The following is an 18,910-nucleotide window of genomic DNA, read 5'->3' as shown; positions in this document are numbered from 1 at the left end:
TCTTTTCACAATATTTGAAGCTAATAAAATAAGAAATGTTTAAATGTATTACTACTGTTAACATAATTAACATATTTTTGAAAAACAATAACACTTTAAATAATATTAACGTTTAAATTGTATTAATTCATTAGTTTCTAATAAAGGCTTTGAAAGCATTTCAGCTGACTGAGCAGAGATTGTTCAAATAAGACAAGTGCATATTTTTATCACAGGCTACTTTTTGATTCCATAAATAACTGATGTGTTTAAAATATTAGAAAGGCTTCCAGAGTATTATAACAAACCTCATCAACTACAACTAGACCCAAGTCACTGATTCGTCCTGTTTCTATCAAGGAATTCACCAGGCTGTGTCCTTTCTCAATAGTAGAAACATACAGCGATTTCTTTAGCCTTCTTTTGACAGGGGGAATTTTTCCTTTACTTCCAGCATATTCTTCAACCAGAAAACCCAGTTCCATTCCAAAACCTGATAAATTCCCAACCTAAAATATAATAAAAACATAAGGGCAAGATAAATTTTATGATAAACGTTGAAAAAAAACCTATAAACAGTTTATTATAAAAGTAACTGCAGGAGATTACATCCGATCTTAATACCAAGACTACAGAAAATCCTAGACAAACTCAATACAAAAACATACAAAGACACCTGAGTTTCTGAACAGCAAACTAACTAACTGAATAAACAGCAGCAGTCTTAGGAAACACAGTCCAGGGCTATGATTGTTTTTTCAAAAATAAACCTCCTCGGTTAAATGGAATTTCTTCTCAATTAAGTGCATTTCTGGAGGAAAATGGTCCAAATAAAACACAGATAAACTTTAACATCACCACACCTTCTCCTGAACTATGGCCACATAAGGAAGGATCATTAACACATCCATTTGCCTGCACAGCAATTCTTGAAGAATTAAAATTTCAGCTACAAGTGTTTTTCCACCACTGGTCGGTAAGGAGTATATTAAATTTTTTCTCTGCTTCAGTGAATCTAATGTTAAACAATCATGCTGCCAACCTGAAAAAAGAAGAAAAAAAGACATTACTTACACTCTTCCTTTTGTATTTTAATATTGATAATGACTCAAAAATCAAAATAAAGATCTGTTTTCGAATCCTACAAGGGTTTTTTTCCCCAATAAAATGGGATACTCCTGTGGAATATAATTCAAGGTTACAGCATTTTAAAAAAACATTCAGTTATAGTAACATATACTCTTGAGTGCTTTCACAAACCCCGGTAGTTCATTATCAGCACATAGAAATGACACTAATGTACTAGTTTAAGTTCAAGTAAAGCTAGTTACCATGCTGATATAACTGGCTTGCGGTACAATCCTAAACAGAGCTACGGTGTTCTAAACCCACTGGAGTTCAATGAATTTAGAGACATGTAACTCTGCTTAGGACTGCACTGACAGATAGTTATGTTTTCAATAGGAGTGCGTACAAACAAGGCTCCATCATTATTTCTAAGAAATTATCAACGGTGGTATTACCATAAAGCTTTTCAATTCCTCGGCACTTTACCAGTAGCTCCTTGACTTTGGTGGGTAAGCCATAAAAAGGACCAATATCAACAAATGAAGCATCAGCTGTTCCCTCAGCAAGACTGGTCTCTTCAGCTACAGCAGCTTCCTTAAGCTCTTTGCTTTTAGACACTAGTGTCGCTGGAGCTCTTGCATTCCCAGTCATTGTACTTTTGAGATGAACTGTAACACTTTTTCTCCTGGTGGGGTCAGCCAAAGCAATGGTAGACGGTTCACTTCTAGATGGTTCATTATCTTTTTTATTATATTCTGTCTTCTGGCAGTAAGACTGATTTGAGGTCTTGTCAAGGCAGCCATTCATACAACAGTCTCTCTGTTGTACATCTGCTGTTGCATTGGGGCCAGCAGAACATTCATTGGACTGAAATTGATGCTGCGACGATGGCAGGAATTCTGGATCATCATCATCATCTTGAGGCTTTACACTGCTCTCCTGCTGATCATATTCTGTTCTACTTCTTAAGCAAGTAATACTTTCTGAAGATGTCTGTTCTGCACTCTGTAACTGGACAGCAGTTCTACTCTCTAGGCTTTTAGAACCCAAAACAAAGTCAGGAGACTGCGCACACCTTTGCTCTGTAGCTTCTTTGGCTAACAAAGAGGAGTCACCAGAAAAGCTGTCATAGTCCACAAACATGTCATCTTCGCTGCCATTATCCTACAAGAAAAATACATGAATCCGTTTGACTGTTTTGAATAATTATACTTAGAATTTGTACACAACACTTTACAGCATTCAAAGCATTTCACACACACTATATTTCAGGAAACCCTGCTAGAACCCTATAGCAGTATTAGAACACTATAGTAAACCTGCATTTTAGATAGGGGGCTACGGTTGAGAAACTGGTCTTAGGCAAGACCACAGAGTTCTGGGCTGAGACAGGATTTTGTAGGTGAAAAATAACCAGTAGGTGAAAAATTTCCCATCACTTTATCTTCATGCCAAAAGCTTTACCTGTTTAATTTTTTTTAACTTTGTGATTCATGATAAACCGGACGAGATAAGGTATAGTGGTTAGAGATTCAGACCAGGAGCTGAGACTCAGGTTCAAAAACCCACTCTGCTGCAGAAGTTCAGTGGGTGACTTTGGCCCAGTCACACAGGCTAAACCTAATCTACTTCATAGGGTTGTTGAAAAGATAAATTGGAGAACAGAATGAAACATACTGCTTTAGGTCATCACTATACAGGGGTGTATAGATATCTGTAGATAGATAGATCTAGATATATACATGCGCGCGCACACACATATATATGAATAAATAATAAATATAGCTAAAGATGGGAGGGCAGATAAAAACCAGGTTGGCTGGTGGATGGGAGAAGGAAGCAAAGACAAGTAGGGATACATGGGCTACCCAGAAAGAGGGAAAGAGAAAATAGTGTGGTAAAAAAATATAGGGAAAAGCAAGGTGCCCCCTGCAAGTCCAGGCACTGCACAACTTGGCCAGAAGTTTTCCAGAGAGAGGCTGCCAGGGAGAAGGAAGGAAAACTGGTTGGCTGACTTATGGATGTGAAGGAGAAAAGGAAGCAGGAAAAGGGGAGAGGCGGGGGGGGGGGCTTTTAGGGAAGGCAAAGAAGAAATAGGTAAGGGAAATGAGGTGCCTCCTGTAAGCTGTTGCGGGTCACCTGTGCATGTGCACACTGTGGAAAAATGAAAAAAAGAAATACTCAATTACCACCGAACAGCCAGCACAGCAACTAGTTGTTGTACACTTATTTAGGGACTAGCTATTGTATTTATTTTGTTGCATGTATCCCCTGCCTTTCTACTTTGTACATATAATTCCAGCCCAATTTTGAGCTCGCGCTCCGGTGCCCCTGTTATTGTATGCAGATGATGCTGTAATTCTTTCTAGGTCTGAAGTAGGGATAAAGAGGTTGTTAGCACACTTTATAGAATATTGCAAGATGAATGGGTTATCCGTGAATTTTGACAAAACTAAAATAATGGTGTTCAGAGATTCCTGGAAACCTATCAATTGGCGTGTTAAGGGTAAAGCCATTGAACAGGTGAAGAGTTTTAAATATTTGGGAATTAATTTTCACCATAGTGCTAGGTGGGTAGCACACAGATCAGAAGCAATTAAAGCTGCGAATTGCTGTGTGCTAGCAATAACCCGTTCTTGTTTTTTTTACCAAGGGTAACCAGTATGTTCTTGCGGCCCTAAAAGTGTGTGAGCATAAAATTGGAGCGAAACTTCTTTATGGGGTGCCCATTTGGATCACTGCTTTAAACAAAATGGTAGAACAACTTCAATCCAATACTTATTGGATCTGACTTCCCCCCAGCTGCGTAGAGTATTTATGCTGGCCTGTTTTAATGTGCTCCCCTCTGCGGTTTTAGCAGGAAGATTTAAGAAAATCCCCTACTCTGTAAGGTTCTGTGATTGTGATTCAGAGGAGATTGAAACAATCGAACATGTATTTCTCTATTGTAGTTTGTATGAGGACATTCGGGCAGCCTACTTAGAAGATATTCTTAAGACTGATGCCAAGCAATCCGATGACAGAATGTTGTATCATCTACTGGCTTCACAAAATATAGCGGTTATTGAAGCGGTAGCTAAGTTCTGTAAGTGCCTTATAATGAGGAAGCTGTGTGTTAAATCCATGAACTGAATGGCGATTGTGTATGATTCTGATCTATGCCAATAAAGGTTTTGAACTGAACTGATAGTTGTTCCAACATAAAATTCCAACTGACATTATCAAATCCTTTTTCAGCATCTACAAAAATCAAGGCCATCTGTTTCTCTGGGTGAACTTCAAAATATTCTAGTATGTTTAATATCGTTCTTACATTGTTTCTAAATTGTCTTTTGGGAAGAAAGCCTGTTTGATCTTGATGGGGATTGTTTACATCAGTATTGCAGCCAAAATGGAGGCATAGATTTTGTAATCCACATTTAATAATGAGATTGGCCTATAATTTTTGATCTCTTTCTCATCAGTATTTTGTTTATGTATCAAGGTTATCAAGGCTTCATCCCATGTTTCTGGTATTTTACCTTCAGTTATTATGTTTTGTATTACATATTTTAAAGGTATTATCAGTTGATCTTCAAAGACATGACAAAATTCTGCAGGAAGACCGTCCAGACCTGGGGTCTTCCCTTTTTTTGTTTTTTTTAACGCTTCTGTCAATTCAGCAACAGTTATCGGATTGTTTAAAATTTCCCTTTGCTCTTCAGTAATTTTTTTTTGCATTGTACTTTTCTAAAAAATTCTTGATTTGTGTGGCTTCTCTCTTTTAACTTCTCATTAACATATAATTCAAGCACACTGCAGCATGTATTGACGCTATGGCCTCTCCCTCTATACATATACAACACGCACATCTCTCCTTATATATAATTGAGTTTTGGTGGGGCCACCGCCCCATGGGGTGGTGAGGAAAAAATGCGCTCCCTCAGCTATTGGTCCGTCAGCAAACAGGCAGCGAGCGGCCAGTGGAGAGAAGCTGTGTGCCCTTCTTCGGGACGTGGGGCGCTCCACCCACCCTTCACAGCCTTTCGGGGGGGGGGGAGCAGGGAAGGGCGGCGGTGCTGAGCCGGCTGCCGCGAGCCCATTTCCACCGCTCCACCCCCCCTCACAGCCTTTCGAGGGAGCAGGCGAGGGGCGGCAGCGGCGATGCTGAGCCAGCCGCCACGGGCCCGTTTCTGCCACTCCACCCCCCACACCTTCACGGCCTTTCGGAGGGAGCAGGCGAGGGGCGCCGGTGAGCCGCTCGCCTCAGGCACCTTTTCGCCGCTACCCCCCCTTCTTCACTCTCTCTTCCTTTCTTCCTATCTCCCTTCATTCTTTCCCTCCCTCACTCTTTCTCCCTTCCTCCCCAACACTTTGACTTCTTCCCCCCCTCATCCTCCCTCCCTTTCTGCCTGTCTGTCTTTCTGCCTGTCTGTCCCCCCACCACCACCCTTCTTCCTTCTTTCAATTCTTCCTTCCTTCTATTCTCTCTCTATGGCACCTTGGTCTCTATGGCAAGGCCGCTCGGACATCAGACGTGAGAGGCACCATTTGCCTCTAGGAGTGGAAGGCCATAACTTTTTAAAGAGCGCCTTAGGAGAGCTGGGGGAGCCGGAATGACCTCTTGCGTCTGATGTCTAAGCTACTCGGACATCAGATGTGAGCAGTGTTCCCTCTAAGCTGAGTTAGTGTGAGCTAGCTCACAGCTTTTTAGCCTCCGGCTCACACATTTTTGCCCTAGCTCAGGAAGGAGGGCTCCAGAGCACACTCATTTATGCAGGAGCCAAATCGCTCGCTCACAACTTTAATGCAAATAGCTCACAAAGTAGAATTTTTGCTCACAGGACTCCACAGCTTAGAGGGAACCTTGGATGTGAGAGGCACCATTTGTCCCTAGGAGCGGAAGGCCACCACCCCAAGGCTCAGGGAGGTGGGGGGAACCTTTCCCGCCCCCCCCCCAGCCATAACTTTTTAAAGAGCGCCTTAGGAGAGCTGTGGAAGCCAGAATGACCTCTCGCGTCTGATGTCCGAGCGGCAAGGCCTTCATTCTTTTTCTCTCTTACTCTTTCTTCCTTCCTTCCCAACGCTTTGACTTCTCCCCCCCCTTCATCCTCCCTCCCTCCATCTCTGCCTGTCTGTCTGTCTCCCCCCCTTCCACTCTCTCCCAACCCCTCTATCTATCTATCTATCTATCTATCTATCTATCACCCACCCACCCACCCACCCTAGGGCTTGTTGTCTTCATTCACAACGAGTATGTATATATTCGGAGCTGCGGTGGCTTTGGTAGTTAAGACGCTGAACTGCAGGCTGTGGAAGGTCGGTAGTTCAGCAGTTCGAGATGACAGAGCTCCCGTCTCTAATTCCAGCTCCTGCCAAAAGCAAGAAATTGCAAGTAGATAAATAGGTACCACTTCAGTGGGAAGGTAACAGCATTCCGTGCACCTTGGTGTTTAGTCATGCTGGCCACACGACCACGGGAGTCTTCGGACAGCGCTGGCTCTTCGGCTTTGAAACGGAGATGAGCACCGCAACCCTAGAGTCGGACTGGACTGGCTTTCGAGCAAGGGAACCTTTACCTTTACATGTATATATTCAGGTTGGGTTGCGATATGCGGGTCATGTCTGACAGATGGAAGCGAGCAGAGGTTGGGGCGAGAAGGCCTTTGAAGGAGCTAGTGGTCCCCAGCCAAAGGGAGGAAGCGCACCCGGTCTCTCCTCGTGGGTACCTCCTCAGGATATTCCTGCTCCTCCAGAGCCTCCCCACTTCTCAGCTTCTTGCGGGGCAGCGGCGATCGGGAGCAAGTCCGGTCTCGGGTCTTTTTGCCCACTGAAGCGGCTCTGCCATTCCCCCGACTCGACCGCCACCGTCCTCGAGTCCTCCTCTTCACGGCGATCCCGCCGCTCTCCATGAGGCACCGGCATAGCCTGCCCAGAACGGTGAATGAATCAGTCCGTCAGTCGTACACCGGGCGAACCAGCGTCGGCGATAAGATTTGCCTCTCATCCAGGGAAGCCGGAATCTACATTTCCCCCCTCTCCTGCAACGATGGAATTGTCCATCGCCCCCTCCGTAACACCCCCAAGGACTACACCAAGTCCTGCGGGGAGGGGGAAAGAGGTAGACTTGACACCAACGCAGAACTTCCTAACGGCTATGCCATATCGTTAAAGCTATGGGATACGTCATTTCCTGGGTTGTTGATGTGCGTAGGGGGTAGGGGAGAGCAAAGAGAAATTCGTACGACGATTGCGCAGCGCCAATTGACACTGACAGCCGTTGTCGCGGCTAGACCACAGTGACGCATGCGCAACGAATCCTCCGCAAGAACCGGAAATGGAGTAGGAAGAGAGAGAGCCGATTGGCTGTTGCCTAGGTGTTTTCTGTCTCTATGGTTTTCTGCGGCGGAAGTGTAGAAGACAGGGAAGCATGGCTGCCTTGGCTTCTTTATGTGGTTCGGCCAAGGGATGGGGGAAGCTTTATTATATCCTTGCCGCTGTAGGGAAGAATAGTAGTCGCGCTTCTGGAGCAGGTAAGGAGGGGAAGTAATTCAATTGCCGCATTACCACTGCTTGTTTTTGGGATGTTTGCCAGAGGCTCTGGAGCTGCAGTGTTTCCTTGCATGAAACCCAAAAGTTTCACCAGTTGAATTTTTGTTGCAAGTAGAGCTGGTAGTATTATCTGACTTCCTTGCAAGCATTGTGGTGGAATGAAGGGTACATGCAGGTATTTTGTTTGCTTTAGTTGTAGCCTGCCTTTCTCGCTGGGAGTCAAAGCGTTTGTCAAATTATGGCTGCGGTCACATGGAGCATTAGCCACGCTACAGAGACGGAAGATAGGCGGATTTTCCGGGCGTGATCACAGCACCACATCTGGGAAGGGTAGAGCTCCCGTGGCGAACCCGAGGCTTCCCGCCGAAGATGCGGGGTAAAAAACTAGTACCTCCAAGGTACTAGTTTCTGGAAACCGCGGAGCAAGGGCGAGCGCCTGATCGCGTTTCCGGTGGTAGGTTGTGGCATCCGGCGCCCACCCATGTCCCGTCGCTAAAAGGTTTTTCCCCCCCTCAAGTCTCCATGGGATGCGCACAAGCACCCAACGGCGCAAGCGCACACTTCGTTTAAAAACAAACAACACAACCCCCTCCTCTTTTCCGTACCCCCCCCACTCCTGGCTCGGCCTGCTCGAGAGGAACTCTCTGCACCGGGCGGCAGAAAGGGAGGTGCAGGGGGGGCGTGGCGGGAGGGCAGTCTGGCTGAAGCTTCTCCTGGAGGGGACTGGATGGAGGACACAGTTTGCATTCCTCTGCAGCCCTGGAAGGGGTTAATCCCATGGAACCTTTTGCTAAGGAGGCCGCTTCTTTGCCGCGCTGCAGGATTGTCCTGTGATTGGCACCTCCCCCCTAACCACGGGACCTCGACGGGACGTCTGATCGCGCAGCAGCGCGTTATTTTGCTCCGGGGCAAACAGCCACGCTCCCCCCCCCCCACATTTTCCTGCCCGTGTGACCGGGGCCTACAAAAACCAGTTCAGTCACACAGCGAAGATTTCCAGTAAGCAGTGCGGTAGGGCTTGGATTACGGAATTAGACTGCACTGCAGACAGATTAGAAAAACCCCCACAAATTGTCGGAAGCATGTCGTACCATAATGCAGAAAGTGGGTTTCCATGGTAGAAGGCAACGTAGTAAAAGGAAGAGTGTACTGCTGTACATACAATAAAAGTTGCAACGGAATAGTCTTTTTCCTCATAAAAGCAACCTGCAGATCTGTTCCAGTATACTACAGTTCTAATCTCTTTATCAAACTGCCATCTCACAATACAAGAACTTGTGGGCACTCAACTCATGGGCACTTAATGAAATTGCTTGAGCGGTCGGGTTAGAACACATGAAAGGAAGTATTTCTTCACCCAAAGAGTGATTAACGCATGGAATTCACTGCCACAGGAGGTGGTGGCGGCTACAAGCATGGACGGCTTCAAGAGGGAATTGGAGAAACATATGGAGCAGAGGTCCATCAGTGGCTATTAACCACAAGGTATAGATAGGAACTCTGAGTCTGGGGCAAGTGATGCTCTTTATTCTTGGTGCTTGGAAGGGGAACAGCTGGACCTCCTGATGGCACCTGGTATTTTTTTGGCCACTGTAAGACAGTGTGTTGGACCTGATGGGCCACTGGCCTGATCCAACATTGGCTTCTCGTATGTTCTTCTTGAACATTTCTTGTTTGTGTCCAGTGGCACCTTTATATTTTTATACCCATAATTGTTGAGTGTTAAAAGTGCTACTGGACTCAGTGTTTTGTTGCTTCAAGCCTACATGGCTATCCACCTGTATTTCTTGTTGGTGCATCTTCTGAAATGATGTAAGCAAGGAGACCTTTCTGATTTCCTCAGGCAAGCTGTTTCATAACATGGGAGCCCCCATAAAGAATTTCCCCCTACTGTAAGTTCTCCTCACAACCTTATGGGATCAGTTAGGGTGAGTCATTGTGATGGATCCAGGGTTACCTGGTGAACTTATTTATTTTTATTTTTCATTTTTTACCCCGCCCTCCCCACAAACGGGCTCAGGGCGGCTTCCAGAGCGTTATGCAGACTTTGCTTTAGAAGCCTAGCATGGTGCAATGCCAAAATAAAATTAGAACGACATCTGATAAGGCATAAAAACTAGCATGGATATAGGTAGATCTACCTATGCCTAAATCCATTATAACTCCCACCAGCTATTTTAAGAGGACTAATTCCCTGCTCTAGAATCGTATCTATATTAACTATAGTTTCAAATATAAGTTTAATGTCTGTAGAAAAATTACATCTCAAGGTGCCACAAAAACCTATCCTTGCGCCATACAGTTATTGGTGGCACATGGGTTAAATGTGTATGGGTGTATTTTAAGGATATACTACCTAATTTTTCTGAAGTTAATATGCTACAGTGCATATGTTGACAAAACACAATTGAAGATTTAAGTGTCGTCAGTATTATAAAGCTTAATTCAATATTAAAATATGCTGCTAGATCTATTGTGATTGTATGAGGCTGTTTCTCTCCAAACAAAGTACATCCTTTCTTTCAATACAGAAATTGCATTTTCTATTTTACATCTTTTATTATTTCCTACTTCTCAGATGGCAAAAACTAAGATAAATGTGCTAAAGTAGCAAAGGGTGTTGTGGTCTGCAGCTCTCCATTCACCACTGGGCAAATTTGCAATTTTGCAATCTAATGCAGTTACCCTAGTCTTATCTCATTGTACTGTAAGGTGTTTTTACTGATACATTTCATTAATATTTCAAGTAGCGTAATTTTATGTTTCAAATGATGTGTTTGCTATGTTAAAACAATAAAATAACTGTAGGCTTGATAAGCACAGATTTCAGTCCCCTACCTTCTAAATTGTGGATGTAACAAAAAAGTTATTTACTCCCTGGCTTCAACATTTCTGGAATTTTTGCATCTGTAGTTGCAACCAATATCAACATTCTTGCTAGGAAAAATATTACCATTGTCATTAGTAAAAGGGGAGACATACCTTTGAGAATACAGCCATGTAAGTTTGGCTCTCTGTGCTGGGGCAGTGTACTTAATATTTAAATATGCTTTTTATTTATTCTCAGTCAAATCATGGAGACGGCAGTGTAGTTCACACAGTGAACAGGTATCCAGTAAACCAGATATGGTAAGTTTTAATGTTTGGTATTTGACATATGTGAGCATGTACACATATTTATAAATGTTTCATAACATTTTAGGATTATAAGGGTTAAAGGAAAATACTTGCATATTATTTTCGTGTTGTGCCAGAGCTATAAAAATCAGTATATGAACTAATGTAAAATATTTAAGAACTGGAAGATGTTTCAGTGTATTTAAGGATAATTGCTACAGATTTAGTTTTGAAAATCAAGAACAATTTGCAGAAAGATCAACTGTAACGAAGAACGAATGACATACATTCTTAGTTACATAGTCCAGAAAGCTATTTCAGTAAAGGCAAAAGATGCCAGATTTATTGGGCTGAATATAAAATCTGGAGGGCATGACTATTCCTAAACTATTCCAGTATTGTCAAACCTCTCTCTGGAAGGGGACCAGAAACTATGATGGAAAATTAAAGTAAAAATGACAAAGTTTACAAAGTTGTTAAGGTATCAGACTCTTAAAACAAGCCATGCTTATATTTTAGGTATGTCCTCAGATTTGGGTTTTTAAAATCTAAAGTTTTAAATGTAATAAATAACTCCGCTGATTATAGGTTACCTTGAAACTCTTAAAATGACACGGTGGTGCTTTAAAGCATCTGATGGAAGGATATGATGGACAGCTTATTCACAGCCACTAAACGAGAGTGAGCATGGTATAGTGGACAGAGTGTCGGGCTTGGATCTGGAAGACCTGTGTTTCAGCTGTCCACCACTCTTCCATGGAAGCTTCCTGGGTACTGACCTTGGGCAAGTCATTATCATTCCAACCTGCTTCACAGGACTGTTGTCTAGGTTAAAATGAGGCATTGAGACACTGGTGCTTAGCTCTGCACATGGGGTTGCCAACCTCTAGGCAGGATCTGGAGATCTCCCAGAATTACAACTGAACTCTAGACAACAGAGATCTGTCCCCCCTGGAGAAAATGCCTGCTTTGGAGGGTGGACTCTGGCTTTATATCTGGCTGAGGCCTCTCCCCTCCCCAAATCTGGCCCGCCTCAGACTCCATCACAAAATCTCCAGGAATTTCCCACCCTGGAGCTGGCAACTCTTATCTGCACATGCTGCAAGCTGCTTGTCCTGCACAAAACTATAGCACCTCTCCTTCTGAAATGCTTAGCATGGTAATCAAAATAAACTTATTAAAATGGTATCAAAAGAGGTTTTCATGCTCAAAACCACTTCTGTTTCAGCCTGAGTCAATGGATAATCCTTATAAGGAGCCACCTAAAAAATGCATCTTGTGTGGGATACATGTTGATTACAAGAATGTTCAGGTAATTTTTTTTTTATGTTCCTGTGCCGGTGAGGTTTCAAGGATGACAAAGCAAAATTAAGCCGAAAATCTTGAAAGGGGATGAACTGGCCCTGACTTGGATAGGCCAGATCTCGTCAGATCTCGGACGCTAAGTAGGGTTGACTCTGGCAAGTACTTGGATGGGAGACCCCCTTGAAATACCAGAGACGGGAGGCAGGGGCAGGCTTTATTCAGCCACCTCTCTGAATATCCTCCAGGCCCCCAATAGGGGTCAGTCACCAGAAGATGCCATGACTTCCGAGGTGTACAGAGTCAGTCACCAGAGGTTGCCATGACTTCCAGGTGCGCAAGCACATAAAAAAGACATAAAGGGGATGAATTGCAGAAATAATACTAGTTCAGTTTTTCTGCTCTTCTGTTAGTTACAGGAAATACCGCTGCATGGTGGCAGTCATGTAATCCTTCTGTTCCTTTCACCCCGTGGTCCCTTTACATCCTAAGACTGCTGGCAAGAATATTAGGAGTGTCAAAATGAAAACTGTATCTGTAGAACAGGGGTCTCCAACATGGTGGCCATGGGCACTATGGCACCCTCTGACACCTACCATGGTACCTGCCAGGTGTTTTTAGGAAGTGGGTGAGGCCAGGTGGGGATTTTACCAAGTAAGGCTTCTGATTGGCCATTGGAGATTTGATTCACTGTGCAGGTTTTTAAAAACGTTGTTTTAGTAACAGTTTCTGCCACAAGCCAGTCTACAGAACTGGAAATGGATTGGACGTAGGCTAAGTTTCCATGATCTTCCACTTTAAAAAGTGGTGGAAGAATTTTAGGAATCTGCATGCAAATGTGAACTCTCAAGTGACATTGTAAGCATGGCAGTCATACATCACTTTGCTTGTACAGTACGTCTGTGTTTCAGACTGTGTGAACGCTGAAGAAACGAAGGCCAGTAGACTGTGGGTGGGAAAAGCATTGCATCCTAAATAAAACAGTACAAATGCTTCTGAGTAGTCTGCTGAAGATGTAATAGCTGTTCACTTCTCTTGATGACGGATAGATCAGGAGCAACCCAAGGGCCTTGTGGTCCCTTTCTCCTTCTTGTACACACAATCAACCTGTGTCATTTTCCAGGCTAACCATAGTACAGCATTGCATTTACACTAGTGTTCCTACTAACCACCATTAGCACAAATTATAGCTTGCAAACCCATTTCCAGGCTGTGCTGGCTCTAATTATGATTAGCACAGATGGGCCATAATTAGCATTTGGAGAAGAGAACTGGTGCGTGGAAGGAGGAAATCAGGGACAAAGGAGTGCAAAACCTATGCCGTGTTCTCAGTGAGGCAGTGTCGCATCTATACAACCTTTCTCGCCCTTTAACTCCAACAGCAAAAAAAGGTAGAACTAGCTTACTTATCAAACAGAATCCAGTTTTTCTTTAGGGTTTCCATTTTGCAATTATTTGTCGTATCCATGCCCTGCTTTTCAGCCTGATTGGTTCCTAAAATGCCGTACAACTATCACCATCACTTTTTTACATTAAAGACAGTTGAGACAGTTAAAAGGGGTAACTTCTCTGATATGAGGGGACATGTGGGGAGGAAACTGAAAAGAAAAGTAGAAAGGTTCAAAACCATTGGGGAAGCTTGGAAACGATTTAAAACTACGATCCTAGAAGCTAAAAAAAAAAATATTCCGCAGGTTAGGAAAGGCACAAACAGGTATAGGGAAAGGCCTGCATGGTTAACAAACAAAGTAATGAAAGCTGTAAAAGTTATAGGAAGAAGAAGAAGAGAAGAGATTGGATTTATACCTCGCCCTTCACTTGGAGTCTCAGAGCGGTTTACAAACTCCTTTCCCTTCCCCTCCCCACAACAGACACCCTGTGAGGTGGGTGGGGCTGAGAGAACTCTGACACAAACTGCTCTTTTTCAAGGACAGCTGTGCCAGAGCTTGTGACTGACCCAAGGTCACATCAGCAGGTGCAAGTGGAGGAGTGGGGAATCAAAGCCGGTTCTCCCAGATTAGAGTCCGCGCACTTAACCACTACACCAAACTGGCTCTCCCAGATTATCTCCCAGATTCCTTTAAGCAGTGGAAAGCTAGTCACAGTGAGGCTGATAAAACGGAACACAGGCTATGGTAAATAAAATGCAAATCTGTGGTCAGGCAGGCAAAAAGGGAATATGAGGAGCATATAGCAAAAAACGTAAAAACCAACAATAAAACTTTCTTCAAATACATTAGAAGCAGGAAACCAGCCAGGGAGGCAGTGGGGCCCTTGGATGACCAAGGGGTAAAAGGAGTACTGAAGGATGATAGGGAAATGGCTGAGAAGCTAAATGCATTTTTTGCCTCTGTCTTCACTGTGGAAGATGAGAAGTGCTTGCCCACTCCAGAACCGCTGATTTCGGGAGGGGTGTTGAAAGACCTGAGTCAGATTGAGGTGACGAGAGAGGAGGTCCTAAAACTGATAAACAACTTAAAAACTGATAAATCACCAGGCCCAGATGGCATACATCCGAGAGTTCTGAAAGAACTCAAATGTGAACTTGTAGATCTCCTGACAAAGATATGTAATCTTTCCTTAAAATCTGCCTCCATTCCTGAGGACTGGAAGGTAGCTAATGTCACTCCCATCTTTAAAAAGGGTTCCAGAGGAGATCCGGGAAATTACAGGCCAGTCAGTCTGACGTCGATACCGGGTAAATTGGTGGAAACCATTATTAAGGAAAGAATTAGTAGGCACATAGATGAACAAAACCTATTGAGGCAGACTCAGCACGGTTTCTGTAAGGGAAGATCTTGTCTCACTAACCTGTTAGTGTTCTTTGAGGGGGTGAACAAACATGTGGACAAGGGGGATCCAATAGATATTATTTACCTTGACTTCCAGAAAGCTTTTGATAAAGTTCCTCATCAAAGGCTCCTAAGTAAGCTCAAAAATCATGGGATAGAAGGACAAGTTCTTTTATGGATCAAAAACTGGCTAGTTCATAGAAAACAGAGAGTGAGTGTAGGTGGGCAATTTTCTCAGTGGAGGGTGGTAAGCAGTGGGGTACCGCAGGGATCAGTACTTGGTCCACTGCTTTTTAACTTGTTCATTAATGATTTGGAGATGGGAGTAAGCAGTGAAGTGGCTAAATTTGCGGATGATACAAAGTTGTTCAGGGTGGTGAAAACCAGTGAGGATTGTGAGGCACTCCAAAGGGATCTGTCAAGTATGGGCGAGTGGGTGTCAACATGGCAAATGGGGTTCAATGTGGCCAAGTGCAAGGTGATGCACATTGGAGCCAAAAATCCTAAATATAAATACACATTGATGGGGTCTGAACTGGCAGGGACTGAGCAAGAGAGAGATCTTGGAGTTGTAGTGGATAACTCACTGAAAATGTCGAGACAGTGTGTGACTGCAATAAAGAAGGCCAATGCTATGCTGGGGATTATTAGGAAGGGTATTGAAAACAGATCAGCCAATATAATAATGCCCCTATATAAATCAATGGTGCAACCTCATTTGGAATACTGTGTGCAGTTCTGGTCACCACACCTTAAAAAGGGTATTATAGCTTTGGAAAAAGAGCAGAAAAGGGCAACTCGAATGATAAAAGGGTTGGAACACTTTCCCTATGAGGAAAGGTTAAAGCGCTTAGGGCTCTTTATCTTGGAGAAATGACGACTGAGGGGAGACATGATTGAGGTTTATAAGATTATGCATGGGATAGAGCAGGTAGAGAAAGAGGTACTTTTCTCCCTTTCTCACAATACAAGAACTCGTGGGTACTCAATGAAATTGCTGAGCGGTTGGGTTAGAACGGATAAAAGGAAGTACTTCTTCACCCAAAGAGTGATTCACACATGGAATTCACTGCCACAGGAAGTGGTGGCGGCTACAAGCATGGACGGCTTCAAGAGGGAATTAGATAAGCATCTGGAGCAGAGGTCCATCAGTGGCTATTAGCCACAAGGTATAGATAGGGACTCTGGGGCAAGTGATGCTCTGTCATCTTGGTGCTTGGGGGGGTCAACAGTGGGAGGGCTTCTAATGTCCTGGCCCCACTGGTGAACCTGCTGATGGCACTGGTATTTCTGGCCACTGTGTGACACAGAGTGTTGGACTGGATGGGCCTTTGGCCTGATCCAACATTGGCGTCTCTTATGTTCTTATGAGAAGCTCAACTCTATTTCTATTTTGCGCCCTACCCAACAAATGAAGCTGCCCCAAATACTGCAGCATCTTGGTTGCCGTATGTTAGTCCTCCACCCCTCACTCCCCCAATCTTCCAGTTTCAGATTGTCGGGTCCCTGCCTCATAAGCGTTCCTGGAAGCGTGCTCCAACAAAATAACCTGGGCAGTGCAAATAACCTTCCTCAGAAGAGACCCAGGAGAGCACTGGTGTGACACTGTGGTTAGGGACTAGGACCTGAGATGACCGGATTCAAATCCCCACTCTGCTGTGGAAGCCTGCAGGGTGACCCTGGGCCCGTCACAACTCTCAAGCCCGACTCGCCTCACAAGGTGGTGGTGGTGGTGAGGAATAGGGGGAGGAGGGAAGAACAAAGTGGAAAGCTGTTTTGGGAAGGAAACTGCAACATGAATCAAGTCAGCATAAATAAATAAGCTTAGTTCCGGTTTAAATTATCACACCCACGCACACCCCAAAACCTATCTGAAACAAATTATTAAAAAATTATTATACCATTATACTTGGTAAGTCTAGTTAGGTCATTCATTTTAATGTCATTTTTTGTATATAGAATCTGTAGACCGTATCGAAGTGTTTGCTCATCTGAAGGCTCTCACATGTTTCTTCAACAGCTTTTGTCTCAGTTTGTTTCGCCATATACGGGTCACATTCTTGGGAAGCACATAACAGGTATGTCACAGATTGAAATTTAAGTAATGTTACAATTACCGTTACCCCTATTTCACTCAGTCACTCTCTTGTAGTTTAACTAGGGTTATCATATTTTGAAAAGCGAAAAAGAGGACATAATTTCTGACTGACTACTTCAAACAAGTGGTCACGACGACAAATCTCATTTTAAATCCCCCTACTATTTAAGCTGTGATAATTGCTACTAGCTAGGAGTATTCCTAACCTTCCAACCCCCAAAGGGGTAATTTCTATCAGTTTTTTAAAAATAGCCCAAAAGAGGATGGACACCCCCCCCAAAAAAAATCTGGTAAACCTATTTTAACCCTAAATTACTGCATTAGCTAGAGACCCGTACCAACTTTTGGAAAGCGGCTATGCTAGGGCAAAAACCACTGTTTACCAGCGTCTCAGAGATATTGAGCTACAAACATGCAATGCCGCACTTCCGCCTCCTTACAAATCTCTGAAATCCAAAACGCTAATGTCTGCTCCTTTATACCTAGCTAATATTTCCAACCCAAACCATAGATGGGCCTTTTCCAGAGCCAGATTTGACACTTTTCCATCTGCAGTTCTTTCCGGAAGATTTCAACGTATCCCCAGACATTTGAGATTATGCTCATGCCCTTGCGAGTTAATAGAGACCCTCCCCCATATATTATTTCATTGCTCCCACTATTCAGAAGAAAGAGCCCTTTTAATTATGCCTCTATTAAGGTCATTTAGGTTTCAAGGACAATTAGTATTTCAGTCCGAGGAACTTTTGCTGAAACACCTACTGGAGGACAAATCCACGGTTATTTCAAGGAATGTTGCTAAATTTCTTTTTATTGCAACTATAAAGCGCAAGAACTTCCTTAATACTCCTTGAGATGTTTTTTCTCTGTAATGCCTTACGACATTCTGGAGACTGTTTTTGACTGTATGTTGTTTGATGGGTCTTCGACCGTAATAAACTAAACTGCATTAGCTAGTGGCTTCTGGCACTCTGAATTCTGTTGAGCCATGGCTCTTGCTTTTTGAAGCAGGTATCTATATAACTCCATTTAAATGATGCCTTTTCTTTTCAAAGGGACTTTAATTGTTTGATCTGGGTTCAGTTAGGAACCAAACTTTTGAAATTGCCCTGTGAAATTATTTTTAGAGCACCTGTTTTGGTTCACAGGCTTATGTCCAAAGAAACAGAAGGAGATCTCAAAAGCGATTAAAAGAGCTCACTCTATTGGTAAGCATATTTTAAAAAGAACAAAAACAATTGTTTATAAAAGGCTTTATTTCTACAACTTCTGAATTATGTTTTTGCAGGATTTATGCCAGTTACATATAAGGACCCAAGATTCCTCAGTGACCCTAAAATATGTAATATTAAATATCCAGAATGAATTATGTTAATTGTACTTAATGTGTTTGTAATTGGTGCGTGCTTAATACCAGTAAAAAATAAATACACAGAAGTCTCAAAAGATGATCTCGTGGTTATTTCCTGCTAATGTAGCTGGCACAAAGCAAAAAAGTTTAAGGGTCATTGAAAACACACGCACAGTCAGCATTGACATGCATAAGAAAGTATTTCCTGTGTTACAATAGTAAACTATCACCATTTTTCAAGTCATATGAGCCTTCTTAAAATATACATCAGACATAAAAAAAACTGTTTGAGGAGCAGAAATACTGTCATGGCTAAATAAAAGTTAGTCCCACAAGTCTCTGTGGGATTGATTCCTGGATAAGTGTGCATAGGATTCCACTTTTAGTTGGAAATCTTGCTTCATCTATATTGTATGTTATTAATGGTTGATGGTTTGGGCAACCGCATTATTAGAGCTTTCTGGTGGCGATGGATATGACATCTATGCATCAAGGCCTCATCAGCTGGCTTTCAAAATGTTTAACAGCGTTTGATCTCCAGTACAACCTAACAGTAAGCACAATGTGTTAAAAGGTAAGGTGTACTGCTCATTGCATTCTTGTTCTGTGATACTCCCTGAGAAGGTGTATACAAATTCAGTTAAGAAAGCGCAGTCTGGGCTCATTTCCCCT

General features: G+C 43.2%; 2 protein-coding genes across 3 annotated transcripts in view; one reads left to right on the top strand and one right to left on the bottom strand.

The window, feature by feature from the left end:
- Positions 1 to 7,197, bottom strand: part of HELQ (helicase, POLQ-like) — a 30,694-nt gene extending 23,497 nt beyond the window's left edge. The window contains exons 1-4 of one of the 2 annotated variants that reach the window (XM_015417920.1): positions 6,735 to 7,197; positions 1,503 to 2,211; positions 843 to 1,021; positions 288 to 488 (exon numbers count right to left, since the gene is read on the bottom strand). In XM_015417920.1, coding sequence (XP_015273406.1) covers positions 288 to 488; positions 843 to 1,021; positions 1,503 to 2,211; positions 6,735 to 6,938 — 1,293 coding nt within the window. In that variant the 5' untranslated portion in view covers positions 6,939 to 7,197. The remainder of the gene's footprint in view (positions 1 to 287; positions 489 to 842; positions 1,022 to 1,502; positions 2,212 to 6,734) is intronic. The other variant, XM_015417921.1, reaches the window with a different exon arrangement.
- A 241-nt stretch (positions 7,198 to 7,438) lies between these two features.
- On the top strand, positions 7,439 to 18,511 carry MRPS18C (mitochondrial ribosomal protein S18C). The gene is made up of 6 exons (XM_015417923.1): positions 7,439 to 7,559; positions 10,646 to 10,707; positions 11,924 to 12,007; positions 16,810 to 16,867; positions 18,036 to 18,095; positions 18,176 to 18,511. Exons 1-6 carry the CDS (start codon positions 7,457 to 7,459, stop codon positions 18,250 to 18,252), a joined length of 444 nt encoding a protein of 147 aa, XP_015273409.1. The 5' UTR covers positions 7,439 to 7,456; the 3' UTR covers positions 18,253 to 18,511.
- The last annotated feature ends 399 nt before the right edge of the window (positions 18,512 to 18,910 follow it).

Source organism: Gekko japonicus, unplaced genomic scaffold (genome assembly GCF_001447785.1).
Source record: "Gekko japonicus isolate JY-2015 unplaced genomic scaffold, Gekko_japonicus_V1.1 scaffold752, whole genome shotgun sequence".
NCBI lineage: Eukaryota > Metazoa > Chordata > Lepidosauria > Squamata > Gekkonidae > Gekko > Gekko japonicus.
The sequence above is the reverse complement of the archived record's forward strand: the minus strand, read 5'-3'. Positions and strand labels throughout refer to the sequence as shown.